Genomic DNA, 25,900 nt, shown 5'->3' on the forward strand with positions numbered 1-25,900 from the left:
GAGATCTCTATTTTGGATGTTTAAGTGTGTGGATTGATGTATATTTTGATCATTTTATTTGAGAATAAATTTGTAATAAAAATAAAATTCATTAACACTATGTTTGGATTGAGTGATTTGGAGAGAAAAGAAAAGAATTAGAGAGATATGTATTTCTTTTACTTGTTTGGATAATTTAAGTGCAAAGAAATGGGGAGAAATGAAGAGAAATAGGGAGAAATCCTTTTCTTTTATAACCCTCATTTTCAATCTTTCCAAAGTGGAAAGATTGGGAGAGAAAAGAAACTAAAAAATTCTTATATTTTTATAATACTAATTTTGTCCTTATAAAAATAAAAGAAATAAAATGATTGACACCTATGTCCTCAATATAAAAAGGTTATTTTGGTAATATAACATAAAATATTTTATTTTATTTTCTCTTATGAAATCTAACCAAATAAGAAGAAGAGAAATTACAATCATTTATTTTCTTTTATTTCTTACTTATCCAAACAAGAAGGAGAGAAATCACAATTATTTCATTTCATTTCATTTCTTTTCTCTTATAGCTTAAGTAATCATTTCTTTTCTTTTTTCTCTTACGTTTCCAAACATAGTATAAGTATATGCACATAGATAATGTGCAAGGTGGAAATAGAGGGTGTCTTTGGTTTGTTTTTGATAGAGTGATTTTCAAAAAAAAATTAGGAACAGAGTTTAGAAATTTTTTTGGTTTGTTTGCTTGTATATTTTGAAAGTAGTTTTGAAATTTAGGATGATTTGATATTTTGTTATAATTAAATAGATGTGTGTGAGAGAAAAATAATTAAAAATGAGAGAGGAAAAATAAAAAATGATTGATTGAAATATAAGAGGAAGAAAGTGATTTTGAATTTTCTTTTTTTTTTTTTTTTTTTGAAAAAAATCACAAACCAAACAAAAATTTGGAAATTTTTTTCGAAGACGACCATCCCAAATCCATTCACAACAGATAAAAAAGAAGAGTGGATAATTAAAGTGGAGAAAACGAGAGACGATATAAGAGGGAGGAGGCGGTGGTTTTATTTTGGGGTGGGCTTTCCTTTCCAATTGAAAGTGAGCAGTAGGAATAGCAGTTGTGCTGCTTGGTGGTGGTGGTGGTGGTGGTGGTGGTGGGCTATCTCATATATCATATATAAATATATATATATGGCTATGGCTGCCGTATCTCATCATCATCCTCAGGCCGGCCACCTCCTCCTCCTAGTCAGTGGCGGTGGGTTTCGTAATAATAATATCTCCTACTCTAGTACTACTTCTACTACCAGGCGTACGCCTTCTCTCAATTTTCGATCCAAACCCAAATGGTTTTCTTCTCCTATCAGGTACCCCCTAGCCACTCTTGTTCTATCTTTCTGTATCTCTCTGTTTTGTTTGTTTTGTTTTGTTTTGTTTTTTATTTTTCTGTGGATGAATGGGTAAATAGAACTTTTATTTATTTATTGTTATTTATAATTAAGTCACAGTCTGTCTGAACTACAAATACCAAATAAAATTCCTCAAAGAAGGAAGGACTGCAACTATACATTTGCTAAGGGAATGTGAAAGCTACTTGGATTGGATCGATTGAATTTTGACATTTGCCCAAAAGCAAATATTATCTATCTATCACCTATTGTTTCAGTAATTTTGTCTTCTTTATGTTTGATTTAGGACATGTTTGCATTTAGGAATGTGATTATTTCTCACGCCCCTCATTTTTTTTAAAAACATTAATTTCAGTACAAGTTTTACAATTCTAGGGTAAACTACCACTAGGTCCTAATAGTTGGTAAAATTGTTGCAAAAAGTAATTTTTTTGTGATAATTTTTTACATACGTCGCTAAAAATTGACAATTAGTGACTTTTTTTTTATGATTTTTATAAATTGTCGCTAAAACTTACAATTAGTGACTTTTTTATGATAAATTTTTCTCATAAGACCTATTAGATAATAAGTCCACTTATTAGGATTTACACGTAAGTACCCTTACATTTTCTAATGGGTTGCGGAAAATCCAATATCCTGTTGGTCTCACCTATTTTATTTATAACACATGGGGATAGATAGTTTTTGAAATTTAGATTTGGAAAACCTAGAAAATCCTTACAAGGTTTTAACACAAAATTCCACAGTTTGATTTCTATATAAAGAAAATCATTAAGTTGCTGCATTTCTTATAATGTAAGATGTCAAAGGCCTCATGATCTTAATGCGGCCTTTTGTCCCATCAGGCATGCATTCATCACGCCTAAGCATACATAATCTCAATAGATGAAGTTCAAAGTCAAGTATTACCTATTGAGATTTAAAAAAAAACCGTGACAGCTACGCCAACTCATCTGTTGGCTTTTTATAATAATAGCATAGTATTATATATATATACAAACAAATATAACTTAAATAGGACCATTTGAAATTCAAATTGATGTGTCGGCTGTTTATTGGATGTCGGTAAAAGTTATTCTTCACGGTTCATCCGTGAATAATCCAATCCCTTACATATTACGCCCAAGTCTGAACCAAATAAAAGTATTGCAATCTCTCAACAATGTACTAATAAGTTCACTACAAGTTATTACACACGACATAAAATTAGGTCTGCTTCAAAGAGTACCCGTTGTAAGGTTGGATTATTTAAGCTTCAAAATTGGGCATAAAATGACTCGCAACATAGTTGAGCTCTTCCTGCATCTAAGATAGTAAAAAGGGGTGAGTTCAAATCAACCGGTTCAGTAGAGAACACCTACAGTCAGCATGTATGTCAATGGTGACACTGACAAGTGTGAGTGAGCATGATTGCATAAATATATATGTACGAGTTGAATAACTAACAGTTTAGCAATGAACAAGGGTGTGTAGTAACACGAGAAATTAAATGTCCGAACAACACATTACTATCTAAACATCAAGAGAGAGATGTGTGATGGTTTGGAGGGTTGAGAATCAGTTTAGACTGAGAGGGATCTAAAGAGAGTAAGTTTTGAAAGAAAGAAACCCAACCAAAAGTGTGTATGTAGAGGTGGGTCTCATGAGAAACTTGATTTTGGATAAAAAAAATACGACATACAGAAGTCGATCGGTCTGCAGAGCAGTCGACCACTTTGTAAATAGAAACAAGATCTTGTGAGGGTATTGACTGCGGATGATGGGCGACTGGCCGATTGACCACTCTAGGCAAAAACTGAATCCATGGTCCTCTACCCCACTAACCTAACCCAAATGGCCTTCTAAACTCAAGAAAGGACAAACTAAACTCAAAACTAATCAATCATCATACAAGAAAAATCTTAGGATGACCTTAAATTTGAAATAAGATAAATAATGATTTGAATTAAATAAATAAAATAATTCGGGTTGTTTCATTCATCATATTGTGTGTAAAAAGAGAGAAGGGAAAAATGTTACTAGGCCTAGCTACCACAGTGGAGAAGGGAAACCGAACCACAGAGAAAGTCAAGCCCAGTAGAGCTCTATGCGTTCAGAGCTATGGCTTGCATAGGGCCGGTCTCCGATGAGATCCTATTGTATCTTTACAAGCAGATACACATGACTCCACTTTAGCATAAGGACAGACACGCACTTAGGGTGAAAACAACCCTATTGAAATAGCCTAACCTACGATAGCGGAAACTGCTTTGATTCAACTGAAATGGAAGTTGGGAGTTCAGGAAGCTCGTTCCCCCGACCGGCCAAAGAGAGAATTTCTTTATTAGAGTAGTGCCCCAGGATACTCCCTAAGAGAAACTCGGCAATAGAAGAGGGTCATTTTTCTGTGTTTTTTTTTTATTTTATTATCTTTTTTGGTGCTGAGGACAAGCCATTTGTCCCATTGTCAAGGCTTTTCGTTTTCATTTTGTTATTTTTATAACCTCTCCTGACACAAGCATCAAGATATAAATACATCTGCATCTCAATCCTGGCTTTTCGTTTTCATTTTGTTATTTTTATTACCTCCCCTGACACGAGCATCAAGATATAAATACATCCGCGTCTCAATCCCAGCCCATGCCCTTTTGAAAGGGAAGTAAGTATGTCAACATGAACTTAAGGAGAGGACGATTTTCTCCTTGAACAACGGGGGCATAGTTGGCAATCCATCTTACGACTGAAAGACATACAGTAAACAATTAGAGATCTAACTGGAATATGTAGAGCTGCCCTACCTCTCTTAATGATAATATTCTTTTTTCAAGTATTGAACAAAGACTACCTGAAAGCAGGCATTAATGAGGACCTATCCATTACGGGGTGCTAAATCGAACCTCCTTTGCTATCAAAGCCGATGTCCTCTAACCACTAGGCGAAAAGGACCATAAAGAGGGGTTAGAACAACTAGCTAAGGATTCATTCCTAAAAGCTCTTGAAACAACAGGAAGCCATAACCCCGAATGTCCCCGAATGTAGGGTATGCAAGAAGGATAGATGCACCATGGGCCTGGATCACATATTTCTTTATATAGATAGATCAACCTGTATATTCATATTCATACCTCTCGAAGGTTGCAGGCAAGGCTGAACACATCTAGTTTCATTTACCCTATCTTTTGGTACACCACCAATCATCCCATACAGATATATTCTTACCATTGCCTACCCAGCCATTTTGTACCTTTTCTGAGGATTTACTGTGTTTTTTTGGGCAAAGAAGAGGCTTTACATGATTCTGAAACTCCCTTATTCCTCTCTAACTCTTTCTTCTTTCTTCGACTATTTCTACTACTGCTTTCGTAGCCCAATGCCTTGTCAGGCAAGATCAACTCCCACCAACGAAGCTCTTCTTTCCTTTTTGGCTCTCTCCACAACTATCTCCTACATGGTCCCAGGAGCCTGGACCCCTGAGGGAGATTTGATTGATTGCCAAGAACAGGAATAGCCATCCCCCATGAACAAAGTAAAAGCAGTCAGAACAAGCAATACGAACCGAACGAAGAGAGGGAGGAGAGTCTTACATAAAGAACTAGAATCACTTTTCTTTAGGAATTGCTTCTTACCCTTATCTTTTTAGGTAAGGAATAGCCTTAGTCCCCTCGAGTCTCTGGGATTGGCATGTAATAGAAGGATTTGGTGAGCGTCACGTGACAAAAGAAAGAAGAAAGGGAAGAAGGTCAAGACTTTTGCATGAAATATATATTTTTCCCCTAAACTAACTTCTACATTGAAAAGAACAAGGGATAATTTGGACACTTTCATTATTTGGTGTCCAAGTGAGAGAACAAATGGCCTTCTAGCTTCACTTCACATAAAAAAATGTAGATATGTGGGACACATGACCAAGAGAGAACGAAAGGGAAAATGTCAAATGTAGCCATTTCTCCTTTGAAAATAGAGTTGAAAAAGAAAGGAGGAAACCAAGCCCGTCCTTTTTTTATTAATTCAAATTGTACATTCAAAAGAAGAAATCACTAACATATTTATTGTTGGAAGGTATTTGGGTAGGGTTAAGTCCTTATCCCCACTTGTGTAGTCCTTGCCGTTGGGCCAACATGTGTCTTGGTTTGTGTGTATCTGCTCTCTTCTAGCATAAAAAGTATATTATCTTAATTAAAACAAAAATTAGCATTGTTCCATAATTTTATTTTTCTTCATGTGTTTGGTTTTATTTGTTATTACTCTTAAATTTTTGACAAGTCTATTATACCTAGTGAAATTTACATTTAATTTGGTGTACCTTGTCATTATCACAGATGCCAGTCAACTAGTACTGATGAACCAAAAACAAGGAATCTACTTGACAATGCAAGCAATCTCCTAACAAATTTTTTAAGTGGGGCAAACTTAGGATCTATGCCAGTTGCTGAAGGTGCGGTTTCTGATCTATTTGGTCGACCTCTTTTCTTGGCACTCTATGATTGGTTTTTAGAGGTACCCTATTCCACCCTTTTCACAAACCTACTCATAGATGGACGTTTGCTTGTGTGTATGCATTGCTTGGGTAAAAATGTACATGTCTAATATGCAGAATATGTATATATATATATATTTGATAAATCTAATATGCAGAATATTTTAGTTAATTGCTATGTTATTATAGCCTTCTTTTTGTATGCATCTTTTATTTATTTTTTATTCCCCTGATAGTTTTGGGCCCTTGAAGTTCTATTTCTTCTTCTACTCTTTTTTGGGGTTGATATAGTATACTTATTGAGAAAATGATTACTTGGCAGCATGGTTCGGTGTATAAACTTGCTTTTGGACCAAAAGCATTTGTTGTTGTATCAGATCCTATTGTTGTGAGACATATCCTTCGTGAAAATGCATTTTCTTATGACAAGGTATCCAATACTGCCTTTGATTTCTTTTATCTCTTTCTCTCTGTAGAGTCTGTACACATTTTCTTTTAACTTTATTCTCATGTGTATGTTTAATCTATTAATGCTTATGTTGTGCATTTCCATTGGTTTATTTTTGTTTCCATCGAAATGGATGAAACATTTCTGTTTCCTAAGAGACCAAAACGAAACACTAAAATAACAAAATTCTAGTGTTTTCAGTTTTCACCAAAAGACAACAAGGTGAGAGTGGAAGCGGTCTAGAGCAGGGGACAGAAAAGATAGAGAGTAATCGTGGTAGTCTATAGGCTAGGAGTACCAAGTCGTCTTCTTTATATCTGGCGCATGCCCTACTATTTTTATAAGGGGGATCAAGTCATGAGGCCAACCACCTGAGAATACTGAGTGGCATGCCCTAATGGAATAAAGAATAGGTGGATTCCCCCTTCTGGCTACTGACTAATGATAACAGTCACACTTGGGAATACTTGAGCCTTCGGAGGTTGTGACGACTTACTGATTTGTTGCTCTATCACATCATCACGGCCTCTAGAGATATATCTTCATGTGGAGATCTCTCTTTTTCTTAAGACAACGAGTGAGAATGAGATGAGGTATATTGACGAATCCTCTAGCCACCAAGCCAGAAGACCCTAGTGATCCCACATGAGAGTCATGAGGTTGCTTGGGTGTCTCATGATCGTGGCACCAAGCCTGAGGGTGTTCCTAGGTCTTACTCTCAGACCTTGGCTAATACAAGGGTATTAGGGTTAGGGTGCTTTTGAAGAACTAGTATAGATAATAGGAAATGTGCTCTTTGTTGGAAAACTGCATTTTTTTTGGTATGAGACAAGTTATTTTTAACTTATAATCGCTCGCACTATTCACTTACCCTTTGAATTTATTTTTCTTTCTTCAAGTTTTATTTCTAAGAAATTCTCTTTTAACCCCACCCCGCCTACAATTAAAAAAAATAACCTAAATAATTAAAATTAAAAATACTAATAAGGAATATGAGAAGGGGAAAAAATGAAAAGTGAAAAGGTACATAGACCATGCTAATGTACATTCTTCGCTGAGGGTATCTTATTTGATACATCAATTATTGAGTTCTTGATGAAGGTGGTTAAGTTTTCTAACAAATTTATTTCTTTCAGCTTGTATTTTGTTTGCCTTCATATCATTGCAATTTCACATTACATATGTTGGATAAGAAAATTTCAATGTATATATGATTTAAGGGTCATGCTAAAGACAACCCAATGGGTTGCCATTAAAGTGAGGAAAATGCCAAAAAGGTGTATTTTTTACACTTTTTAAAGCACTTTTACATATTTTAAAACAATTTCCACACATCCCATGCAATTTTCTCATGGCCATCGTGGTAAATGACAACCCTTTGGGTGGTTGGCAGCATTTTCCCATGATTTAGTTGCTACTAGAAGATATCATCATAAATACAATTTTTTATCCAATTAATTTTTCTTGAACTAGGGAGTCCTTGCTGATATTCTAGAACCAATAATGGGAAAAGGGCTTATACCTGCTGATCTCAATACTTGGAAGCAGAGGAGACGAGGTGAGTATATGCTATCTATTTAGGCTATGCATTCACCACTAGCTCTCAACAAATACAATCATTGATATGATATTTATGATGGAATATATTTTAGATGCAAAATGATTTGTATTGCATTTAGCTGAATATATCACGATTTATATCCCATGTTCAAAATATGGTAAATTGCACAATAAAGATATGGGCATACTTTTTTTTTTTGGTTTTTTTGATAAATAAGATATGGGCATACTTTGATTGCTTTTTAGTATCTAAGAAGTACGAACAAGGACATGAGACATGGCATGGACACACCTTAGTTGCATGTGTTACACGGTCTTAGGTAGAATTCACCCCAAAAGGTAGCTATTAAGGTGAGGGTGCCCTCACACTTATATGCTTAATATTACTTTAGTATTTAGGCGATGTAGGTCTTCGCTTCACACCCTCCTTCACGCCTAGCGGGCTCACTCGGCAGCACCTACGGCGTGCAAGCAAGGGACACGCACCTACTCATCCCTGAGTACTCCGGCTTTGATACCATGTAAGATTTCTGAATGGTTTTGTATATTCAATTGCGGATTCTTTACAAAGAGCACATCAATATATATAACCCTAAACCTTTGACTGAAAGAGGAAATACAATCAAGGTGGAATATTTACACCACCTCAATCATGCAATTCCTAAAATAGAAGATATACAATACATACAATATATTTTCACACCCCTGCTCAAACTTAAGGTGTTTTAGCAAAAAACACTGAGAGTTTGTTAAAAAGAAACCGACACCGAGCAGTAGTGTGAGTCTTGGTAAAAAAGTCAGCAAGTTGCAGAGCCAAAGAGACGAAAGGAAGCAAGATAGAGCTAGACTACAAGTGTTGATGGACAAAATGACAATCAATCTCAATGTGCTTCTTGGGCTCATGAAAGATAGTGTTATGGGCAATCTGTATAGCACTGTAGTTGTCATAGTAGAAAGAGGTTAGAGAAGATTGAGGGACACCCAAACCACACAAGAGACAATGAAGCCAAACAACCTCAGCAGTGGCATGGGCCATAGTACTAAAGTAAATTAAGCATATAAGCGAGAGGGCGCACCCCCACTGTAATAGCTAGCTTTTGGGGTGAGTTCTACTTAAGACTACGTAACAGCATGAACAATATAGAAGTTTCTAATATTGGGAGCACCTATGGAAGCGTGTATATATTTTGCATATTAAACATATAAATATATGTTAGAATTTACCATTCACACTCACCTACTACACTCCACCTACCACCAATTCACCCTCACCTACTCCTCACCTACTACCCAAACCCTCTCCTATATAATGCCACTCTGATTTGTAATACAATACAACATCAATACAATCAATCAATAATACTTCAATTTTAACATGGTATCAGAGCTATAAGATTTAAGCCTGTATTTCTTTGTCACCGGCGGGCAGCCGGCCGGCAACTTTGCCATTGCTGCCCGCTAGAATTTTTTACACATACCTTCACTCCCCCTCTCTCGCTATCTCTCTCTGCTATACGGTACCCATCATGGTCAAGTGTATTAGCCTGACGACCTTGCAAGATTGGTTGTTAAGGTACTCCTTCGGCAACGCCGGTCTCCAATCCAGCACCACCGATCTCGGCGACGGCACCCTCATCCATTTCTGGCACCCCAAATCCCACAAATCCAACAAACCCACCCTCCTCCTCATCCACGGCATCGGCGCCAACGCACTGTGGCAATGGAACGAATTCATCTCCCCCCGCCCTGGCCTCGACTCCCACCCCGTCGTCAATCGCCTCCACTCCCGTTCCGTTTCCCTCGGCCACTCCCAGCCAGTCTCCCTCGGCCACTCCTACGAGCGGCGCCGCTGTTAACAGAGTCGCCGTTACCGGAGCCGCGCCGCCTTCTCCACCTTCGCCCGGCCGAGCACGCCGCCGCCGAAGTCGCCCTCCACTGCTCTGCGTCAATCCGACCACTCTCGCTCTCTCTCTCTCGGTTTGGGGGGGAGAGAGGTTAGGGAGAGAAAGGCCTCTTTTTCTTTTTTTTTTTTTTTTTTTTTTTATCATAACCCGCACTTCAAGCGAAGTTGAGGTACTGTGGGTGGCTATTGAAGTTATTATTATTGGTTAAAAGGAGTGATTTCTCCTTTGGGTCTATCTGGCAGACAGCATTATTATTATTGGTTAAAAGGAGTGCTTTCTCCTCTGGGTCTATCTGGCGGACAGCATTTTTTTTTTGCGCTACTTTCACACCCACCGTCCCACATGCCCTTTCTGACGCCATTTTTTTTTTATGATGAAACTTTTTTTTTTTTTTTTTTTTATCCACCACTCCCTCTCTCTCTGGTCCCTTTTTCTCTCCACTATGCTCCCTTTAATCATCTCCATCTTTTTTCTTACTTTCTTAATTTTATTTTATTTGATTTTTATTTTATTTAAAAAAAAAAAAAAACAAAAAACAACAAAAAAAAAAAAAAAAAAAAAAAATAAGAGGAAGAAGCCGACCTGCACACCAACTTATTTTATTCATGTCGGGGCTCACCCCGATCACCATTTTACACAAAAAAAAAAAAAAAAAAAACCAACATAAATCGGACCAGTGGGATTTTTCTTCTCTACTCTGCAGGTCTCTTCTTCTTGCCTCCATCCTGGGCGGTTCTTGACGGTGCTACCTCGACACTTCCTTGTCCACCGAGCACGTTCACTCCCCCATACTCCTCCACTGCAGCATATGGCGGACCTCCAAAACGGAACATCACGGTGGCCTTCCGCTTCAGCTCCTTATTCTCTGCCTTTAGCACACTGATCTCTGCTCGCGCATCCTTATACATGCGTTGGAGCAGAGCCAGCTGGGAATTTAAATGCTGCACCTCATTTGTCCTACTCTGCAGCCGGTTCGACAAATTTGTGACCGCCGTCATGGTTTCCACGCATGACTTCAGAGTATACTGATTAGCCTCAATATCAGTTTGCACCGCCATTTTTTGCTCCACCGACCGCATCGGAAAGTTCAATGGAGCAAAACCAGAGGTGTTTGGTTGAGGTTCACTGGCCACCGCACCAGTTATTTCTCTTGTGGGCTCGTTCAGTTCTGGAAAGAGCGTGAGCAGGTTCTGGGTAGCTGGACGGGAAGAAGAGGCCATGTTTTGGGTTGCTCAGTGTTTCAACGCAGGGTTTACAGAGTGTTTCAGATTGCCAAAATTCAGAGGTTTCCAACTGGTTTGCACAGCCTCTGCCTCAACCTTGGTTAAATAGCCAGGGCCGATCCGCGCATCGCGCGCCACTTGCCGACAGACGACACACGGGCGCGCAAGCCAAGACGCCCACGTGCCTCGCCATCATGTCCGGCACACCTTTTGATGAATTGGGCACGCCTTTTGATGGCACGCCTTTTGACAAAATTGGGCACACCTTTTGAGGGTGCAACTTTTACACCGGTCCGACATGACCCTATAAACTGTCCCGACATTTGCTTCCGGTTAGCATTTTCAACGGTCCGACATGACCCCATAAACTGTCCCGACATTTGATTCCGGTTAGCCTTTTACAACGGTCCGACATGACCCCATAAACTGTCCCGACATTTGATTCCGGTTAGCATCTCCAACGGTCCGCCATGACCCTATAAACTGTCCCGACTTTGATTCCGGTTAGCCTACAGTGTCCTCTACAACGTTATGACACACCCTTCCAGTGTCCTCTACACCGTTATGACACAACCCTACAGTGTCCTCTACACCGTTATGACACCACCATCCAGTGTCCTCTACCACGTTATGGCACCATCTTTCAGAGTCTTCACCAACGGTCTAACACGACCATACAGTGTCTCCTATCTTTTTTTTATTTTTTATTTTTTTATTTTCTTGTTTATTTTTATGTATTTTCTTGTTTTATTCCTCTCTTCAAACTCAAGTTGGTTAGTTTCTATCCTCCTTGAGTTTGCGGGGGGCTGTTAGAATTTACCATTCACACTCACCTACTACACTCCACCTACCACCAATTCACCCTCACCTACTCCTCACCTACTACCCAAACCCTCTCCTATATAATGCCACTCTGATTTGTAATACAATACAACATCAATACAATCAATCAATAATACTTCAATTTTAACAATATATTCTAGTAATTTTTTTCCTGCTTATGTATTAAAATGTGAATAAATAATTGTTGTCAACTACAAATTGTCTTTGTTAAGTATAAATAAATATTATGTAAATACAAAATACTAAAAAGTTTGAGTTTTTTTTTTTTTTTTTTTTGTTTATTTGAGAGGTTCTATCTCAGTTTGAAGCGAAATTACAAGTTTTTTACTTAGAAGCATAAAGTCGAGTTTCTGAATAAGAAACATTACCCAGTAGAAGTTTCTAGCTACTAAGGGACACGCAGATACGATAGTTTTAAAAAAATGCAGGATACCCACGACAAGTGGGAAACATGCACAAAATAAATAGTTATTTATATTATTTTTGATATGACTATATCATTTGAAGCTGGGGGAAAAAAACAAAAGAAGCAACATAACACTATTTTTTATAAATCTAGATTGTTTTCCTTTTATCATTGTATCTTAAGATTTTCGAACTTATAATTAATCTCATATGTGTAATTAATGGACATGTGTCCGCCATGTGTCTTTATCTGAAAAAAATAAAAAATAAGAATAGAACACTGTTGGACAAGTGTTTGACATGTATTGGGAGGTGTTTGACAAGTGTCAGTATCTGACACGAACACAACATGACGTGGAGACACCACCTCCTGAAAAGTGTCCATTCTTCTTTGTATAATATGTTTCAAATATTCATCATGATCAAAAGAAAATTTACTTTTGCTTCTTATACCCCACAAACAATCTATCTTGGTACCATTTTGTCTCAGACATTGTTATATTATATATGCTCTTCACATTAGACAGATCCTGAATTGTAGTTTGTAAGGCAGAAAAGAATCTTCATTACAGGAAACTTTCTTGAAATTCATGTTTTGTAAGTAACTGTTTGAAATTTAAATGGCGTGGTTATTCACAACAATAAATGGTAGATATTAAAGATAAATATGCTGTTTAACTTTTGCAACTATATATTTGCTGTTTTTCTTTTGAGTGTATTCTATTTGAAATATTTAAAACGTTATTTCTATACTGGAATAGAATCTGCACTTCATTTATCAATCCAATGTTGTGGAGTATCATATTCCAAATATATGTCTCCTCAATAACATAATTTTCACTATTAGATCTTTTGACATTTTTTGGTACCTGAGTTTTTATTGCCAAAAAAATGGAGATATTACAATGAAGCTCCAAACACGTACCCAGAGGTACACACTGGAGGGCACACATGCTTAAAAGAGAGAATGCACAAACCTAGCATATTGAAAAATAACCCTCTCACAGTCCGAGAGACTAAACCATCATAAAAACACATGGATACAAAGAAAAATACGAAGAAAGCAAGCAATCCACCAAATCAGCCATGTAGCAACAGACCTAAAGCAGACCTTGACACAAATACCACACATGCACTTCAAAATCAGTCTCATTAAAGTAATGACATGTAGCTCAAGAGCAGAAAAACAAAAAGGGGCTCAAGAACAACCAATCCTGCCTCTTGCACTCAAAACCGAGGCTTTTCCCAATATAAGCCTTTTTTACATTATATTTCCAAAACTAGGCCAACTTCTGACGGAATTCCAAAACTAAGCTAAAGCGCCATTACTATTCGCGCTTTTACTGTTAGGAGGCCAAAAGTTGATGAATAGTGAAATCGCTATTTTAAATCGCGATTTTAATTAAGAAAACGCTGTTCCAAATCGCGCTTTTAACATAAAAAAAATTTCTGAAGAAAACGCTATTTAAAATAGCGCTTTTACTGTGCATATAATAATTTTTTTTTTTTTTTTTTTAAAAACGCCATTTGAAATGGCGTTTCTACTATTGATTCACCAACCAAAGCCAACACACACTGACACACACACACCAATGAAATAATATAATTTTATATATAATAATAATTTATAATAATTAATTATATAATTTTTATAATTTTCGTAAATATAAATCATTTTTAGGTTATGAATGGTTTGATTTATAATACGTATGTAAGGATAAAAATTTTTATAATCAAAAATAATTTTTTCAATTTTTATAATCAAAAATAATTTATAAATTATCAAAAATAATTTATAATACGTATGTATTATTTAAATCTTTACATTTTTTATTTAAAATTTTTTACAGTAAACCGATCTTCACATTTTATAATACGTATGTATTATTCAAAAATAATTTATAAAAATTTATAATTAATACGTATGTAAATAATTTAATACGTATCTTCACATTTACATTTACAGTAAACCCATCTTCACATTTACATACGTATGGTTTAAGGGTAAATTTTTTTATAAATGACTTAAATGATAAATCAAACCATTCATAACCTAAAATTTTTTACCCTTACATACGTATGGTTTAAATAATTTATAAAAATTATTGCCATACGTATGTAAAAATCGATTATAAAAATTGCAAAAATTGATTATAAATTTTTTTATATATAATAATAATTTATAATAATCAATTATATAATTTTTATAATTTTTAAATTTTTTTTAATTTTTACAATTTTTACAATTTTTTTACCCTTTATTTTATAAATAAAGGGTAAAAAAATGATTTATATTTACGAAAATTATATTTTGCAATTTTAAAAATTACAAATAATCTAAATGTGAAGATGGATTTACTGTAATAATTTTTGAATAATTTTTGCAATTTTTATAATCGATTTTTACATACGTATGACAATAATTTTTATAAATTATTTAAACCATACGTATGTAAGGGTAAAAAAATTTAGGTTATGGATGGTTTGATTTATCATTTAAGTCATTTATCAAAAAATTTACCCTTAAACCATACATATGTAAATGTGAAGATGGGTTTACTGTAAATGTAAATGTGAAGATACGTATTAAATTATTTACATACGTATTAATTATAAATTTTTATAAATTATTTTTGAATAATACATACGTATTATAAAATGTGAAGATGGGTTTACTGTGAAAAATTTTAAATAAAAAATGTAAAGATTCAAATAATACATACGTATTATAAATTATTATAAATTTTTTTATAATACATACGTATTATAAATTGTTTTTGATTATAAAAATTATAAAAATTATTTTTGATTATAAAAATTTTTATCCTTACATACGTATTATAAATCAAACCATTCATAACCTAAAAATGATTTATATTTACGAAAATTATAAAAATTATATAATTAATTATTATAAATTATTATTATATATAAAAATTATATTATTTCATTGGTGTGTGTGTGTCAGTGTGTGTTGGCTTTGGTTGGTGAATCAATAGTAGAAAAGCCATTTCAAATGGCGTTTTTAAAAAAAAAAAAAAAAAAATTATTATATGCACAGTAAAAGCGCTATTTTAAATAGCGTTTTCTTCAGAAATTTTTTTTATGTTAAAAGCGCGATTTGGAACAGCGTTTTCTTAATTAAAATCGCGATTTAAAATAGCGATTTCACTATTCATCAACTTTTGGCCTCCTAACAGTAAAAGCGCGAATAGTAATTGCGCTTTAGCTTAGTTTTGGAATTCCTTCAAAAGTTGGCCTAGTTTTGAAAATATAATGTAAAAAAGGCTTATATTGGGAAAAGCCTCCTCAAAACCGCCACGTGGCAACCGAAGGGCAAATCCCACCCAAACACAAAAATCATTTAAGATAAAAACACATTTGCATTCTGGATTTGAATCCAGCCAGCGTGTAGGTGGGGCAATCACCCGGATCAACTGCACTCAACCAGAAGTGATGTTCCTAGTCGTGTGAGACAACTTCTCTCCCTCAATAGCAGCACCAAAAATAAATAAATAAATAAATAAATTTAAAAAATAAATTCCACTCAAAAAGAAAACAACGAGCCAAAACCTGGACAGTTACCAACTGAATACGTAGATGAAGTTTTGACATTTAGGTTCATTCGCAGATAAAAACCAAGAATGGAAAAGTATTAAGACAGCTTCATTGTGGGTGCTTATACACTTTATGGACTGTGCACTAGGATCTCTGTAATCTGTATGGAATTCCATGCCCATATGATCCTTACAGTCCCTAAGATTCATGTGTCATTCTTGTCATTCCCAGTTGTGTCTGAATTTGGTTCATGACTAGGGAGAAAATTAAGGAAAAGTTGATAAAAAGGAAGGAATTGGAAAAAGAAGAAGAAAGAAAAGAGGAACAACAAGTGCTTAATCTCCCGTTTGATTATATCAATTGTGCTGATATCTTGCATGAGTTGCTAAATTTAAGAATACGAGAGAAATAAGAACAAAAGTAAAGAATGAGTGTGCTTTAGATTGGGTTTGCTTTCTTTATTTTAAAGGGATGCATGAGTACATGTGTTCTCACTTGTATTTCTTCTTAATTCAGTTATTTCCCACTCAGTCAGTTGTTTTAGTCATGTTTAAATATCTTTCTCCTACATTGCCACCTACATTGAAGAAGAGAGACTAAAATTGTTTCCCTACGAAAACTGTCTGTTGGACAAACCCTATGATTCACTTAATATGATAGATACTATGGATGATTGCTATATTTGCTAAGGTTTCATTTCATTATTGCCTCCTTTTGATCTCACTTTGTTGCTCTTTTGACCTGCATTATTTTGTAATAGTGCTGATTGACTACATCTGAACTTTTAACCCCTTTTTATCCAATTGGGAAACCTTCAAATTGAATATTTAGCATTTACTGTCCAATGTATTCTGGGTTGTACACACAACTGTAAATTCCAAAGCTGTTTTATGGTAATTTTCAACAAAATCTGTGATTCTTTAATTCTACAGCAAGATTTGTTTGACTTGAGGAATTCAAACATACAGCAATCTTAAACAATTTCCTAGTTTTATCATCATTGTCATTTTTCTTTATCACATTTTTCCTGTTTGTCATTATGTGTAGTATGAGTTTGACCTATTCTTTCTAGAATCTATTTATCTTAAAGAAAAAGTTTAATTAGCACAACTCCTAGAAACTTTGTAGCTCTTTTCTTAGTTTTAATACATACGTAAATATGTATATATGATTGATGAAGAGACAAGAAGAAAGAAGGACAAAGATAGAAAGCGTAATATAGGAATAGGATTTTGGTATGAGATTTTCAGCTCATCTCTACACCCATGTATTTGTATTAAATAGAGTCTAACAAATTACAATAATAACCTTATTTCTAAAATAACAATAAACTCAACATTTCCCTCAAGTTGGTGCATAGATGCCTTTCATTCTCAACTAATATATAGTAAGGCATTAAGTAAAAACATATGCAAGCTAAACCAAACCAAATTAAGCCTTGTGTCCCAATCAAGTGGAGTTGGGTAGATTGATCATTTTTCACAATTTTGCTTTGTTAAGGGTTATATGTTTAGTTAAATTAAATAAATTTATATCATTTTTTACTACCGCATCCCATGTTAGTTTAGGTCTTCCCCTCCTAACATTTCCATTTATGGTGATCATGTCACTCTTTCTTACTAGTGCACCTGTTGTATATGGACAAACCATCTTAGCTTATTTTCAAATGTAGGTGCATCTATTTCATGAATGCATCTGTTGAATATGGCAACTTTATTATTTATGTTATATTCTCAACAAGCCCCTTCACATGTGGTCGGGCTCTCCTCCATAAGCAAGCCACACACGTGCAAGTAATTTTTTGATTATTGAGTAGGCGGTGAGATTCGAACACATGGTCTATTGCCTGTTTTGATACCATGTTAATGTTGAAAAGAGAGAGTTTAGACAAGAAAGGGAGCTTAGTCACTTGGTTAGTTCCTCCAACTATATATATATATAACAAGTGTTACAATGACATAAATACCCTTAACAGTTGTCACATGTTTTATGATTTTGATGACAATGTCGTTTATTCTTTTCTTATGATTTAGGTTCTTTCTTCGATTCAAAATGATGTTCTGAAATTTTTTGAACTCTTTGCTAGCTGTACCAATTTCAGTTTCATTATTGAAATATGTGAAAGCTTTTAATCACCACTCCTTGTAGCATGATTTGTGTCTTGGTGCCTTGAGTGGATAGTCAAGCTTTTCATTTTCCCTTTACCAGGTAAAGAAAATAATTGAAGTTCTTGAAGATTTGAAATGCTAAAAAAATAAAATAAAATAAGGAAAAATAATAAAAGGAGAAGAAAAAAGTGAAATCTCTCAAAAGGGAGGATGAAATGAAAAAGAAGTGAATGTCCTTAGTGTTAGAAATAGTGTGTTAGTCATCATTCTGATAAAAAGGAATTATAAGTATAGCATATGGTTATTGTGGGTTTTGAATAAATACAACTTCTATATGTCACTTCTTATGTGCTCAGGTTCTTGAGTGCACTTACTTTGGTTGTTGGTTGTTACCTTTTGGAGCTTTTGTTTCTCAAGATTGACATTTTTATATGGTTAACATGTTATTTGCAGTTATTGCTCCTGGATTTCATGCCTTGTACTTGGAATCTATGGTCAAAATATTTACAAATTGTTCTGGAAGAACAATATTGAAATTTGAGGAGCTTCTGGAAAGGGAGGGCTTGAATGGAGGGAAGGAAATTGAGTTGGATCTTGAAGAAGAATTTTCAAGTTTGGCACTTGATATTATAGGGCTTAGTGTTTTCAACTATGACTTTGGTTCAGTCACAAAAGAGTCCCCTATTATTAAGGTTTGATTATTGAACATAGTCTTTTGGTGCATGTTTACATTTTACTTTGATTTTATATTTGCTTGTTTGTTCTGTATTGTGTCTGCATCCCATCCCATGAATGTGCATTTTTATCCCCTAGAGGCTAGAATTATCTTTCTCTTGGGGTTTTTTTTGTATTTGTTGTCTAATAAGCTGTTGATGACAACAAGTCTCTCATTTAATAAGAAAATTGCTTTCATAATCATGTATTGGTAATTAATGGTTACTTTCTCATACTCTCTTCACTAATGTTCCTTCCAAATAAGATCTTTATTTATATTTTGTCTTTTTCTGATGCATATAAATATATAATTTTTTTTGTTCCATGTTTACATGCAAAGGATCAATTGTACTCATGTCAAGTTTATGGATTTATCTTGTACTTCGTTCTTGTTTTTGGAAAAAGAGGGTTAGGTTCATTATGTTATCATCTAATTTTACACTTCTTTTGGAAACCATTATCAACATGAAGCGTGGCAAATGCCTAATGCATGAGATTTTTTTAGAAGGCATAGTGATGTAGAACAACTTTATGAAACTTGGTCCAAAATTGCCTATTAGTGGACTTTGTGGAGTGTTTTGGTTATAGAAAGTTTATAAGTTTAGCATTCTAAGAGAGAAGAAAGTTTCAATGATTTTAAGTTCCTAATGAATGATATTTTTTTTAGAAGGTGCAGTGATGTAGGACAACGGTAGGAAACTTGGTCCAAGATTGCCTATGAGTGGACTTTGTGGTAGGTTTTGTTATAGAAAGCGTCTAAATTTAGCATTCTAAGAGGGAGAAGAAAGTTTCAATGGTTTTTAGATGGAAAAGTTTGTTTGGGCTTGATTTTCAACAAGTTGCTTGTTTCAGGATTTTCGGAATTCGTGGAATCCTCGACAACAATTATTTTGTAGTGTTGTAGTTTGGATGTAGTGGCCAAAAGGTGGGGAACAATTGTGAACTTGATTGGCTGGGTTTAGGGCCTGAAAATGGAGTTTAAGAATAGAACCTAATCATGTGTGCATAGAACAGATTGTATTCTTTTTTTTTAGTTGCTAGAAATTTCTTATTCCTATGGTTGTCCAGTTTTCAAAATCAGTTTTGAGTTTTCGTATTAATTTGTACTTTTTTGTATTTATTGAATTTTTTGCAGATTTCTTCACAAATATTTTACTTTTTGAGTACATCTAGATATAGATAGCATAAGAGGCATTTCTCTTAAGCAAAGTTCATCAGCACAAAGTGGAACAAATGGCTTTGAAGATAGCATAAGAGGCATTTCTTGGAAGCAAAGTTCATTCAACAACCATGTAACTTCAATGTCATGACTCACCAACATAATTTTCATGTAATGTAGAAAAGAGATAGAAGGTGGGATTGAAACCACTTCCTTCATGGGAAGCCATGTGAGAGCAAAACTTGCCTCATCTACGATACTTTCTTCATCTTCAAGTACACCTTCACTCTCTACAAGAAGGTCGTCTTCATCATCATAGGTGTCAAAAATTGGAACGCATTCATGTTCACAAACATCAACTTCCTCATAAGCCAATGCCTCACCATCGTCATCAAAGATGACAACATGTTGATCATAGTCGTGTTTCTCATCTTGATCAAGGATGGAAAATCTTCATCAAAAATTGGAAGAGCTTCACAATTATCCTCCATGTTTTCTTCACCAAAGATAGAAGCTTCTTCCTCATCATTTCTTGGTCCAACCACCTTGCCACTAAAGAGCATCTTACGATGACATCCGTCATCAAAAATCTCTTGCACTCCAACACTAGTTGAGTAACCGACTTGGACATAGTCATAGGATGGTTGTCCGATTGCAAAGTCACTTTGGTATTGATGTCCGGAACTTGAAATGCCCATCTTTCGTTGCTTCTCAACCAACAAAGGTGGCATGTGATTAGAAAGGCAAGAAGTGCTCCTTGAGCTTCCTTTCCTTCTTCCTCCACTCTCTAACCTTTTCTTGGCCTACCAACTTGTAATCGGAGGTATGACCTTTGATGCTTTGAAAGACCAATTTCACCTTCCTTGCTTCTGGTACATCATGACACTCCAAATGATCCTCAATTGTCTTCAATCATTCCTTGAACACATCCGAATTGTAGCTTCCATGAAATTCAAGAAACTCTAAATCCTTTACGGTGTCATTCTATTTAGAATCAAACCCATGTGAATGTGCTCTACCCCTATGCGAAGCACCGAATGAATATCAAGTTGATGATCCTTGGAACCATTACTACCTTTGGTAGGACGTAGGAGACGTTGCACCGTCTCGGTTAAAGCAGGAATTTGCCTTCTCATCTCAATCATTTCATCTCTTAGATACGGAACTCCATTATCCCTTCCAATCGGTAGATTGACCTCGGTATCATCACCCAAATCCGGGGCATAAGCCCTACCATGACCACCCCTTCGACCTCGACCTCGTTGAGCTATTGACATCCCCAAATGTTCAAGTCACAATAATCACAAACCCAATTGGACAACAACAAACAACAATGTACCAATCACACATTGTGAACCAGTGGAATGAACACAACAAATCAAATCTAGATATGCAAGACCCACCCAATTTCCAATTCAAGAATCAAGTTGCTGAAATTGACTTGAAATAAAGAATTGAAACAAAGAAGTTGAATCACTTACCAGATGGTCGAAGAATAACCCAGGAGAAGCTTTGATCATGTAGATGTTAAAATCAATTATGGAAGCCAAGCTTCGATCAACTCAGATTGCAAGAATAGTGTCACAATCCCACAACGAAGTCACGAATCCAAATTCGAGCCGTGACCTAAGGTCACAGGTTGATTTCGAACCAGTCTACAAAGTTTCAGCAAATCTCTTTCAATCAGAACTAGTCGCGATTGCGATTCAAGAGAACAAACTAAAGCCTGATGTTGATTTCGCGATGGAACCCAAGTCTGATGTCAATTGGTGAAATCAGATCAACAGAGAAGTCAATCGAACTCAACAGCAATGAACTTCAGAACCTAGATGAAAACTCATTCAGTGAATTGGAATCAAGGAAGCTTCGTGAGTTCGGGAATATGCAAGAAACACCCAACTTGCAACGAGAAGTCATAGGGATTCGAGTTGGACCTTGGTTTGAAATCATGTTTCAATGAATCTTCAGTGTGAAGTCTTGTGATGTTGAATCTTCAGCGAAACTAGGGTTGCAAAGCCGAACTGCACTCATCAATGCAAAGTGAGGGTGCGAAGTCGATTTCCAGTGAACCCTAAGGTTCTGGAGAGAATATCTCTAATCAATCAATTATCATATATCAAAGTTAGTTACAATTGATCCCCAATTCACTAGATATAGGCTACGAACTAACCACCCACTAACTAACATCACATGTTAGGCATATGTCCTATATCACATTCTTTCAAATTGATCTTTTTGAAGAAACAATGAGAAAATAAACAAATCTGACATTTTCATTACTCCATCGAATTTTTTTGAAATGGTAAACTCTATGGTTGGAATGTATGGAAATTTGTGGACATCATTTTCCTATGAGGAGCTGAAAGTTCAATCGTATTCACATGCTTTTCTTTGACTTCCTTAGCTTTGGAATCATGATCAGCATGCTCTTCCATGCTTTCTTTAATTACAACAACAATTTCGGCTTTTGTTTCCTTAATATCCTCAACATCAACAGCATGTTCATGTTACTCTTTTATGGTTTTATCTTTGCCCATTTGGTGACACTTAAAAGCTAGCTTTTTAGACTATTCTATTGGCTTAAAAAGCTTTAAATAAGTTGTGAAAAAGCTAAACCTGTTTGGTAAATAAGCTGTCAAATAGCTTTTTGATGCGTAAATGTCCAAAATGCCCTAGAATTTGTGAAAGTGATAATCCAAAAATGCACTTCTATGGGAATTTTTGTCGAACACATAAAAGTTGGAAAATTTAATCCTGAAAAAAGCCTCTCTAGTTTCTTTATACAAGCTAACTTTTTTCTCTAAAAAAATATAATTGAATTGATTAAGTTGAATCCAAAAAGCTTTGCTAAATGCCAAAGTTAGCTTTTTTTTCAAGCTGTGTTCTAGCTTGTTAGCTTTGCCATTAGCCTCCCTCTTGGATTGAAATAGTCAATCTATCAATGAAAACTATCAATTCTTTCAAAGTTGACATTAGCCTCTATGATAGAAGTAGTTAACCCATCGGTGGAAGCTATCAATTCTTTCAAAGTTGTACTGATAAAGGTAGTGACGCCTTTGTCTCTAGCCACCAAGCGCTAAACCCCAAAGTCCACGATGCCTTGTTGAAGACTTCAACATACCTAAGTCTTGTTTCTTTGACTAAGTACATAGGTGTTGTAAATTCCACATAAGTGAGGTCCGCATGATGCAACCACGTCGGCAGCTGAAGTTAAGTAGATCACTTGAGTTGTACGATTTAACAACCACAGTAAACTCATGCTAGCATGACATGAACTCCATTTTAAGACTTAGGTGCATCATCTCAAATGCTATCATGTCTCCCAAGGACGATACCCTAACATGTGTCCTATGAATGCATCTTCTTTTCCACAAAAGATGTGGAAACTATATAGGGTCTTAAGTTAACTATGACATGTAGGCTTTAAAAAAAAAATTGTGCCTTCTTTTCCGATAGGCCTTTTTTTCATTTAGTCTAGGGACTTCTTTTCGAGGCCTAAAGTAAGGTCTTTGTTGGCTTCTTGGTATAGCTGCGAAGTGAAGTCCCACATTGCTTGGGTACTAAAGTAATGTAAAGTATATAAGTGTGTAACTAGTGTCAGAACTGATGGCTAACGATCTATGGGTGGGCTTTCTTGGAGCATTGATGTTGGTGGGCTTGAGCTTGCACGAAGAGTCTCAATGGAGCAAGAAAATTACTGGTGCAGGTGGCAAGGTTGGACCACGGCAAGGTGGTTCTCAACAGAGTATGATGCCTCACGATGGAGTGTGTGCGAGTGGCCTTGGTTGGACACGATGTTGGAGAGTTATAGATCAAGATTAAGGGGGAGCAAGGTGAGGCCCAATGTTTGGTTCACACATGGGGGGGAGATTGTTGAAACATGTATGAAAGTAGAGTCCCATATCAAATAAAGAGTAAAAAAGATGAGCCTTAATATACATTAAATAGACTCTCTACTTACAAGTCTAAGCTTTTGCGAAAATTGGCTACTTAACATGGTATTAGAGCCGAAGTACCTAGGGATAGGTAGGGTGCGTGCGTGTCCCTGGCCTGCATGCCCATGGATGCTGCTATGTGAGCACACTAGGCGTGTGGGAGGGTGTGAAATGAGGTCCCACATTGCCTTGGTACTAAAGTAATTTGAAGTATATAGGCGTGAGGGCACCCTTACGTAGGGGTGTGCATAATACTGCCGAAACCGCCAAAATCGCACTGAACTGCACCGCCAAGGCAAATTCGTTATTATTTGCCAATCGAACCGCCGATTTTTGGTAAGAAAAATAGCAAATTCTAGTGGCACTTTTATCAGTCCGCCGGTTTCTATTTTTCTTCCAAACCGCACCGACCCGCACCGCTATTAAATCATGTTTTATAAGATTCTAAAAATTCTTTTTTCTTAAGTTTGCTTGTTGTTCTATACCTTAGAATATAGTATTACATTACTGCTCGAGGGGAATTCAAGATGTCAGTTGATAGAATTCATGTATTATTGATTGATGTGTATTGATTGATTGTATGTTATATTTTACAAATGGTGAGGGGCTCCTTATATAGGAGATGTAGTGGAGTAGGTGGTAGTAGGTGGTAGTGGTAGGTGTGTAGTAGGTGGTGGTAGGTGTAGTAGGTGGAGTAGGTGATGGTAGGTTTTAACAGCCCCCCGCAAACTCAAGGGGGGTAAGAACTAACCAACTTGAGTTTGGAGAGAGTAACAAAACAAGAAAATAATCTGAAAAATAAAAAATGGATAGGAGACACTGTATGGTCGTGTCAGACCGTTGTAGAAGACTGTATGGTTATGGCAGACCGATGTAGAAGACAGTTTATGGGGTCATGTCGGACCGTTGTAGCAGACAATGTTGTGACAGTTGTTGTGACAGTTTACGGAGTCTTGCTGGACCCTTGTAGAAACTAACCGGAATCAATGTCGGGACAGTTTACAGAGTCTTGTCGGACCCTTGAAGGAGCTAACCGGAATCAATGTCGGGACAGTTTACAGAGTCTTGTCGGACCCTCAAAAAGTCGCACCCTCAAAAGGTGTGCCCAATCTTTCAAAAGGCGTGCCATCAAAAGCCGTACCCAAGTCATAAAAAGATGTGCCGGACATGATGGCGAGGCGCGTCACCACATTGGCTTGCATGCCCGTTTTGTCGTCTGGCGTCAAGTGGCGCATGATGCGCGTGTCTGCCTCTTCATCATGGTCTTTATAAACCGAAGCGGAGGCTGAGGCTTGGAAGCATAACAAACCAGTTGAAACCTCGTCGTTCTCTGAGAGCTTGTCGCTAAGAGCTGCAAATCTTGAAACACTCTGTAAACACTCTGTAACCAACCCTTCTCTGAAACACTCAGCAACCCATAAGATGGCCTCGTCTTCCCGTTCAGCTATCCAGAATATGGCCTCTTCGTCCCGTAGTCTGCTCACTCTCTTTCCCGACCTCAACGAGTCAACAAGAGAGATAACTGGTGCGGTGGCCAGTGAACCTCAACCAAGCGCCTCTGGTTTTGCTCCGTTGAACTTTCCGATGCGGTCGGTGGAGCAAAAAATGGCGGTGCAAACTGATATTGAGGCCAATCAGTATACTTTGAAGTCATGTGTGGAGACCATGACGGCGGTCACAAACCTGTCGCACCGGCTGCAGAGTAGGACAAATGAGGTGCAGCAGTTAAACGCCCAGCTGTCTCTGCTCCAGCGCATGTATAAGGATGCGCGAGCAGAGATAAGTGTGCTAAAGGCGGAAAATAAGGAGCTGAAGCGGAAGGCCACCGTGATTTTCCGATTTGGAGGTCCACCGTATGCTGTAGTGGAGGAGCAGAGAGGAGGCAATTTGCTTGGTGGTCTAGGAAGCACGGAGGCAACTCCGGCAAGGGCCGCCCAGGACGGAGGCAAAAAGAAGAGACCGGCAGCAGAGTAGAGAAGAAAAATAAAAAAAAGCCCGCCTGTGGATGTGGTTGTTTGGTTTGTTGGTTTTTTTTTTTTTTTTTTTTTTTTTTGTGTAAAAGTGTGATCGGGGTTGTTCTCAGAGATGAATAAAATATGGTTGGTTGTGCAAAGTTGTAAATTGTTTGCAATGGTGTTTTTTTTTTTTTTTTTTTTTTTGGAAAAGAAAGGAATCGAATAAAAAAAATATGGTGAT

The 25,900-nt window shown here is 36.4% G+C and overlaps 1 protein-coding gene across 1 annotated transcript in view; it reads left to right on the forward strand.

Moving 5' to 3' along the window:
- Positions 1–881: 881 nt before the first annotated feature.
- CYP97B3 (cytochrome P450, family 97, subfamily B, polypeptide 3) overlaps positions 882–25,900 on the forward strand; it is a 45,247-nt gene continuing 20,228 nt past the window's right edge. The window contains exons 1-5 of the mRNA XM_082878454.1: positions 882–1,346; positions 5,690–5,867; positions 6,170–6,277; positions 7,769–7,853; positions 18,350–18,588. Coding sequence (XP_082734580.1) covers positions 1,171–1,346; positions 5,690–5,867; positions 6,170–6,277; positions 7,769–7,853; positions 18,350–18,588 — 786 coding nt within the window. The 5' untranslated portion in view covers positions 882–1,170. The remainder of the gene's footprint in view (positions 1,347–5,689; positions 5,868–6,169; positions 6,278–7,768; positions 7,854–18,349; positions 18,589–25,900) is intronic.

The sequence above is a fragment of the Camellia sinensis genome, chromosome 7, assembly GCF_055761805.1.
Source record: "Camellia sinensis isolate YWXY chromosome 7, ASM5576180v1, whole genome shotgun sequence".
Lineage (NCBI taxonomy): Eukaryota > Viridiplantae > Streptophyta > Magnoliopsida > Ericales > Theaceae > Camellia > Camellia sinensis.